Source organism: Pteropus alecto, unplaced genomic scaffold (genome assembly GCF_000325575.1).
Source record: "Pteropus alecto unplaced genomic scaffold, ASM32557v1 scaffold80, whole genome shotgun sequence".
NCBI lineage: Eukaryota > Metazoa > Chordata > Mammalia > Chiroptera > Pteropodidae > Pteropus > Pteropus alecto.
In genome coordinates, this window is record NW_006430460.1 from 3471643 (window position 1) to 3479921 (window position 8279).

An 8279-nucleotide genomic window follows, 5' to 3' on the forward strand; every position below is an offset into this window, starting at 1 on the left:
GGTGTGGGGTAGGGGATGTAAGGCTGGATGGTGGCAGTGACGGGTGTGAGGGCTCGGAAGCCCAGCTACAGGAGCATGATGCGGGTGGAGTGACGCAGGAGACACCCAGAGACGCACAGGGCTGGCTGGAGCCCCAACAAAGCTACGCCTGGTCCCGGCGGAAATGAGGCCGAGTGCCCAGGTGGACCTGCGACAGAGCTGCTGTCACGCGGGCACTGGCTGGTGAGAGCGTCTCGGGGGCTCCGGATGGGAACCGTCCAGTGTGACTCGCTCACCGTGCGCCTCTGGGCCCCAGACGGCGAGGAGGCACATGTCCTGGAAACTCTGTCACTTGCAAATCCAACGAATGCGTAGGCCCCCGAAACATTAAAAGGCATTTCAAAGGAGCTGGAAGTTGACACCCTAAACTTAATTACCAAGATCGCAGTCTTGATTTCCAAAGGGCAGAAGGTAATTTCGAGCCACTGTCAGTACTCAGGAGACAGGTGACATCTTCTCCATGCAAATGCTGAGTTCCACACACGTCTTCGGGACATGAGGCCACGTGCTCTCCAACTGCTCGATTCCTATTTAAACTGGTTTTAGGCCTGAACAGCTGAAGCACATCCCAGAATATTAAATGCTTTTAAATGTCACTTCATGGCAAGCACGACTTGGTAGGTTTTAAATGACTCTCAAAGGGCATATTTTAATTTTTCTTCCTGGCAAACCATCTACCAATTCATCACCTCTCACTAATCCTGGTGCTGTATTTGAAGCTAATTACTAAAATCGCAAGTAGAAGGATGCAGGCCGCAGGGGGATTCAGAAAGATGACATATGCAAATATTCACGATCGAGCGCTATTGTGTTTTGGCAAATACATGTCCAGGTGCCAGCGTACTTTGAAAGCAAATCTCCTTATCATCTAAGTCGCTGTCAAGATACTTCGACAAGTTACTCGCTCCTCCAAATTAAACAGGTAAGCCTTCTCAAGCTTTCCACACACCTCTGTATTGGTGCTGTCTTCCCAGAATGCGGAGCCGTGTGCTGTAATGGCGTGAATACTTCTTGGTCTAAAGATAAGAAAATCGGGGTGTGATGACATCATGCAGTGGTTTCCAAACGTTTAGGTAGTGGGACCCTGTTTACAAATGAACCCCCCAAATAAAATATATTATTTTATTCGTATAGATGTATTCCTAATTTTAATTTTATAACACTCGTGGAAACACTGTTACTTGGTGGACGTCAACATTTGAGACGGATTAAGGCTGGCAATTGGCTAAAGGAGAGTGTCGGTCTCCACTTTATCGATGCACTGTGTTTTGCTTGCACGGTTTAGAGACTGTTCTGGTTCACAGACCCGAGGTGCACGGGGCAAGTGGTTCGAAGGACATCGTGGAATCCTTGGGCACCGCTTCGTTAAATAAAGATGGCACACGTTTTATCGCGGGGTCCTTGCAAAAACAAATTCTCCTGGCAGAAACACTGAAACGTGGCTCATCTGTTCTAATTTGGTATTCGACAACAGCCTACATTTTTAAAAATCACATTTAAAATAAACATTGCATCAAATATTTATAGAATGAGGTACCTGGAAATGGAGAACTAGCCTACTCCAGACCAACTCTTTACAGATAATTATAAACCAAACGAAATACACCTCACGACCACTGTAGGCATTGAGAGAAATTAAAAAAAAAAAAACAGAAAGATGCTGGAGGGGAGTTGATGCTTGGAAGGGAAAAACTTTGGGTGCGTTTCCTGTTTTTTTCTTTTTTTTTTAAATGGCTTTTTCCCTGAAGACAGGCTCTGTCCTGCCGAGCAGGACAGCTCCTCTTGAATAGAGAACCCACCAGCTTGCTGGCTTACCCGGTCTTACTGGCTTAAAAAAAACAAAACAAAACAAAACAAAACAAAAAAACAAGTACAGAGTGACCAGAGCAGATAGAAAGGGACGGGGATGGGGATCCTAGGAAGGAAAGCCAGAGGGGGATCTAAAAGTTCTGGGTAAAACTGCCCACAGCTCTCATTGATCCCGTAGCCAGAAATGAGCAAGGCCCAAAGCAGCATGGCTAAGAACTTAAGAGATCTCTACTGCTCTCCATTACGCTATGTACGTGGACGTGTTCAAGGATGAAGTATAGTGGAACTTACTTTGAAATGTATAAAATAAGGTGGGTGGATGGATGGATGGATGGATGGATGGACAGATATGGGTATGCGCGCATTGACTGAACAATTATCTTGTAGGTTTCTTGCAGAGGGAGAGGGATATATTCCTCGCTCTGAAGGTCTGTGACAGAGGAGGACCATAGTTTGAAAATCTGGGCGAAGAGATGAAGCCCTGAGGGCCAGCCGTGCAAGCGATGCCAGTTTCCCCATCTTCGGCACCGAGGAGCTGGACCAGCCGAGCACTGAGAGGCCTTCCACATATGACGTCAGTTCTGACGCACGAGGCCGCCAAGGTCGGCGAATAACCCACAAGCGGCAAACGTGGAGGTTTTCTGTGGGCTCCAAAGCGCCCTCCTCGGGCTGGACAAGGGGAGGTGTCCGCCGTCTTCTGGTCCCAGCTCGGGACACTGCTCGCTCTCGCCCTCTCCATTCCGCTGACCCTTTGGTTTCATTAACACCACACTGTCCTTCCCGCCTTAGGGATGCGGACGCCGTCCTTGCTCTTAAGAAGCTCGGTCCCCTCCCATCGGCCCCGAGCGAACGTCTCTTCGTTCTCAGACCTCGGCATCCCTCGACCCACAGAGACCGGGCACCCCCAACTACAGCACACGTGACATGACCTTACATGCTGACTTGACAATATTTAATGTCTTTCCTCTCTAGACTAAAAGCTCCATGAAGGCAGAGACGGGCTTGTTCCCTCATCTCCTTGAAGGTAACAGCAATGGCTGACGTTCACAAGATGGTTTTAAACAAGCAAAAACTTTTAGGGTTAAAAGTGTAATTTTATTTAGATGTTACTTGTACATAATCTATAATAAGATATACAAACAGATAAAAATTGTTTAACAGATCTTTTTTTTTTTTAATACCACTTTAAATTCAATTTACAACAGCATGTAATACTGCAAGATGACAGATACTCCGACTTAAAAAACAAAAAGTACTTGCTACTCTGGCTGGTACATTCCCACTAGTCTTTAATGGATTAAAGTGTGCCGTGTGTTCCAGTTGCAAATTATTACAAAACTTTCACAATCTAGCCACTTGGTGCTCAGAGAGGGTTTTGACTGATAGTCTAAAAATGTACTGAAACGAAAGTGTTAATTCTCTAACTGTACTAAAGAAAAGCGTTAAGTGCACCAAATCTCATGGCTGGGTCTGGGGCTAACGACAGAAAGTCACCCACGTCATGTCTGTGTTTGGTGACGGGCGGTGATGAGTGTGGCCTTCCTGTCCCCTCTACCTCATCTGTGATACGAGGAAAAAGCTTCCAAGAAGTTAAACCTAAAATACACACGGGGGGAGGGGAAAGACTGGGGACAATTTAAAATAACTTTATAATACGTAAGTACTTTAAAATGTAAAATTCATAGATATGAAATATGCTTTTAAATGCTTTTCTCCATTGGTAAATACTTTTTGAAAGTGAAAACCGAAAATTCAAAATAGTCACTTTTTCCTTTCCATGTAATACCATATTAGAAAAAGTCTGCATTTAAATTTTAGAACAAGTCAAACCTGCTGAGAAAAATACTGCAAAAATAATCTGAATTGGATTTTAGTGCTTTTTCTATTCTTTTAAAGGCTACATGACACCTCGGGGTAAAAGCTTTTTCGCTAGTCAGAAAATCGAGTTGAAAATAACGTTGATTAAACTATAGAAAGACAACTAATAGGCTTATGAATATTTATGAATAAAGTGCCACTGGTTTTATGGTAATAAGATATAAATAGAAGAAATCCTGACGCGATAGTAGCTTCACGTGCTCTCTCTCTCCTGAGAACAGAGGGAACATAAACAAAGAAGTATCTCCAAGTACATTCCAGAATTATACAGGTAACTCCTAATCCGAACGTAACAATAAAGACAAAATATTATAAAACAACAACAACAACAAAACAAAAATACTGTTATCAAAACAAAATAAGACCGAAAATGCAAAAGTCTCAGGAATAACGCCAACAAAAGAGATTTCTATGTTGAAAAAAAAGAAAAGAGAAATTAAAGAGAAAAATTTTAAAGTTCATTAATAACTATTACCGACGTTGGATAAAATCATGGTGACTGGCCCCGAGAAACATCCTCGAGCAGCATATGCCCGAACAGCTGGGACCCGCCTGCCCCGGGGAAGGAGGGGGCAGCAGGGTGTTGGAAGGGGATGCAGACTTTTCGGAGTTTCGAAATCTATGTTACTGAAACCTAACGCGCAGGCTTTAAATGACGTCCACCTACAAGCGAACAGTGTCCACTCAGGGACACCGACGTGACTGGGCAGGGGGGCGGGCGCTGGCTGATTTCCTCGGGTGAACTCGCTAACAAAACCCCACTAGTTCAGGTCCTGCTTACAAAACAAACAACTCTGTCTTTAGCCAAAGGCTCGCTCACTATGACCGGGTGTCGCTAGGACCCACCGTGTGCAAGGCCGGGCCTGGGCGTCCTCAGGAGGTAAAGTGTCTTAGTGTGTCTGAGAAGTCCGGGCTAGCATCGAAGCCTGGGGTGTCTGCTTATTCTGGGCTGTGCGCGTCTACACAGCTGTGCGCGTCTACACCCTGGCAGTTATCCCTCAGCCAGAGTTACCAAGCGGAAGCTTTCATCCCCGTGTCGCCCCAGGGTTTGCCTGCGCGGGGGACGTGGCCCCACGCGACACTCATCACCACGTGGGAAGAGCAGCGGGAAGGGCAGAGGCGGAAGGACCGGGCCGATCTGATCTGAGGTGCGCTTAAAATTCACTGTGCCGACGGCGGCGTGAGGAGAGAGAGCCGTGTGCTTCTAGGGCAGGCGGGGGCCCCACCTGTGATGGGTCCCTAATGTGGCCACAGCACCAGGAAAAGTGAACAGCTGTGCGCGTCTACACCCGCCTACGCCTGGGCTCTCGGCGGTCAGGCCGAGTGCCGCGAGGTGGCCCCTGAGCATGCTCGGCAGGACGCTGGGGAGCCAGGAACTCCCACTGGCCTGGCCTGGCTTAGGATGCGGCTCTGGGACGTGGCCCGCGCAGGTCCCCTCCGCATCCCGGCCGAGCGCGGCTCTGCGGCTCCTGGACCTCCCGCGCCCGCTCCGCCCGCTGGTGCCCGAGCCCACGGGCTGCCGCGTGCCATCCCCACCGGCCTCGGAAGGAAAAGGACCCTGTTCTTCATTTTCATTCCACCTGAGCCGCTTATACCTCTTACAAAAGTCACCAGCGGGGCGCTGACCGAGCGAACGGCCCCGGGGAACGCTGCCTGCAAAGGGGCCCGGCCAAGTTCACGGTTTACAGTGTGCAAATGACTCAACAGCACATTTGACTCAGAGGCCGCCACGGCAGGAAAAGGGAAGCGGAAGCACTCGACTCTCCTTCCGTGTTACATCTTTCTAGAACCACCTTCTTCTGAAATACACACACACACACACACACACACACGCACACACACAGCAAGGTGAAACAGTGTCCCTCACTGACTGGAAGACATCACTCTGACGGTCACTGTCAGTCTGGCAGAGGCCCAACACCGAGCAGCTTCACGAGCACGCAGCAAGCCTGCAGAAGGACGAGCAGCGAACGCAAACCGCACTGACCACGCTCACGGCCCGCGGGGACAGGACGAGCTGCGGGTCGCTGGGCGTGTTTGCCCGTGGGCAGCTACGGGTAGTGGCACTTAAGTATTACACAGTAAATACTGAAAAAACCCAGGATTTTTGGATGTGCAAAAGCAAGAACACATCATTAGTATAAAAGTTGCTAAGCTACGGGATTAGGGTACCACGAGCCGGGCGTCGAGACCACGGAGCGTTGCCCGGCCGCGCCCTCCGCCGCCTCAGTCGGACCAGTCGTTGTCCTCGAGCTCCGAGTCGTCGTCGGAGTCGCTGTACTCCACGGCGATGCGCCGCGACAGGATGGTGGCCACGTCGTCCCCCGCCGGCTCGTGCTTCGCCGCCTGCTCCCGCTGCTCCTGCACCTTCTTCAGCTGGATCCCTGCGGGCGGGACGCGTGGCTCAGAGCTCAGCCCCGGCTGCAGGGAGCGACTGAGCCCTGAGCCCTGAGCCTGAGTCTGAGCCCTGAGACGTCTCCACGTTTTTTCTTTTTTTTTACCTTACGGACACCAAGGATGACGTTTTAGAAACGGGAGGAGAGAAAAGCTTGGGAAATAGGAGTTTCATGACGAAGTAAATAAATCAATAAAACAGAAAAAACAAGCGGTAAATGCCTATAAAACATAACCGTCTACTCGCACCTGATAACTAACGAAATGGAATATGTGATGATTTAATGAGTAAGGTCTTTAACTTTTTCTTTTGAAATAGTTTCAGATGTACAGAGCAGCTGCAAGACAAGTGTAAAAACGTAACCATAGAACCTACTACACCCAGGTTTCCCGACTGGTAACGTCTGATCGCATGTGTTTTATCAATGTCATTAATATCCACACACACGCTTTTTTTTTTTTTTTGTGAACCATCTGAGAATAAGTGGCATATAGTTTGCCACTTAGCTCTTTGCTCCTAAAGTACTTCAATTATAATTCCTAAAAATTTATTTCAAATCAAAATCAGACTGTTAGCGCAGATACGATACTACCATCTATTCTACAAATTTAATTTAAATGTTGCCAACAGACCTAAAACAGCATACGAAAAATGGTCTCTGCCAGCTAAGAGACCAACCATTACGTAGGCTGTCACCAACAGCACGGGACCAACCATTACGTAGGTTGTCACGTTTCATTAGTAATCTTTATTATTTATTTATTTTTATTTATTTAAAAAAAAAATTTTCTTTTATTAACAATTGCAAGGACCTTGTCAGCTTACAATCCCTTATTTTTTATTTTTTACACCTACAGCACCTGGTCTTCCTAGGTGGTCTCCCATCCAAGCACTAACCAGGCCCGACCCTGCTTAGCTTCCGAGATCAGATGGGATCGGGCATGTTCAGGGTGGCACGGCCGCGGACTCATTAGTGTCCTTTAATCTGGGCAGTTCTTCAGCCTTGCTGTCCGTGACCTTCACGTTTTCCTAGCATGCCCTCGATCTGGGCTCAGCATAGGTTCCTTCACGATTAGATCCTAACGATCTCCGTATGTATCACTCTTACTGGAGAGGGCTCACCGGTGTCAAAAAGCAAAACGCTGTCCTACCATGACCCCAAATTCATTATCTGTGAGGTGTTACAACTCCGGGACATTTTTCCTTGACAAAATCAGAGTGCCAGCGACGTTCAAGATGGGCCGGCACCCTGGGGGCTGCGGGAGAGAGTGTGCGCCACACTCGGCCTGACTCGCGGGGGTTCAGGTAGAAAGGCAGAGGCAGAGACGTCCCGGCCATCCCGTCCCACGAAGGGTGTCACCGCAGCCAGGCTCCCTCAGGCACTTCCGGACTGAACCAACTAAGCTGTGAGCCAGAGGCGGCACAGCCCCCCAGGGTGCATGAGCAGCTCTGGGAAAATCTCCACGTTCTGTCAGTGACGCCCCCCAACCAACCTGGGCTGTGACCCGGGGTTGAGAATACCTGGTCTGGAGCAGACGTTTAATGTGGGGCTCTGAGGGGAGGCCGGGATGGGTGAGGGGCCAGGCTCCCCGACCCTGATCTGACCAGACGCTACCTCTTTCATCTCACGAGGGTTTTGCTGTTGCAGACGGCTCAGCCCATCAAGCTAACAATATGAAAAGTCTAGGATGTATCGTAGGTATTTTAAAAAGTCAAAATTGTCAACATGAGCTCATTTCCTTTCATTTATACTTTTGCCCTTAGAGAAGGACTCAGAGGAAAGTCAATTAATCACTTGTATTATCTATTTCTAGTCAAGAAAAGCTTTCCTGAAATCTCAGTTCTGCGCATGATGAGTTTACTTTGCACAGGCATAAAACGCATCTATTTTTTAAAAAAAAAATCAAATAAAGCTCCTTTAACCATATTCTAAAAACCAATCTCGGCAGCGCATAGTCTCTGGAAGACTAGGCTGTAGCTGGCTGGAGGCTGAAGCCCCTGTCTGAACGGAGACGGGGAATGTGGGGGATCCGCTTACCCATTCGAATGGCAGCAAGAAGATCGCTTCGAGCATCGCTTATGGGGGGCTGTGCTGTCTCTTGTCGCTTCGCCTCGGCTACCGGGGGGCCGTGCATGGGGGAGGATGAGAGGGAAGAGC

At 48.5% G+C, this 8279-nt stretch overlaps 1 protein-coding gene and 1 pseudogene across 1 annotated transcript in view; both read right to left on the reverse strand.

Moving 5' to 3' along the window:
- Positions 1–2921: 2921 nt before the first annotated feature.
- The window catches only part of WASF3 (WAS protein family member 3), a 52837-nt gene continuing 47479 nt past the window's right edge, over positions 2922–8279 (reverse strand). The window contains exons 9-10 of the mRNA XM_025047096.1: positions 8160–8271; positions 2922–6110 (exon numbers count right to left, since the gene is read on the reverse strand). Of these exons, the coding sequence (XP_024902864.1) occupies positions 5953–6110; positions 8160–8271 (270 nt within the window). The 3' untranslated portion in view covers positions 2922–5952. The remainder of the gene's footprint in view (positions 6111–8159; positions 8272–8279) is intronic.
- On the reverse strand, positions 6970–7088 carry LOC112480041 (annotated as a pseudogene).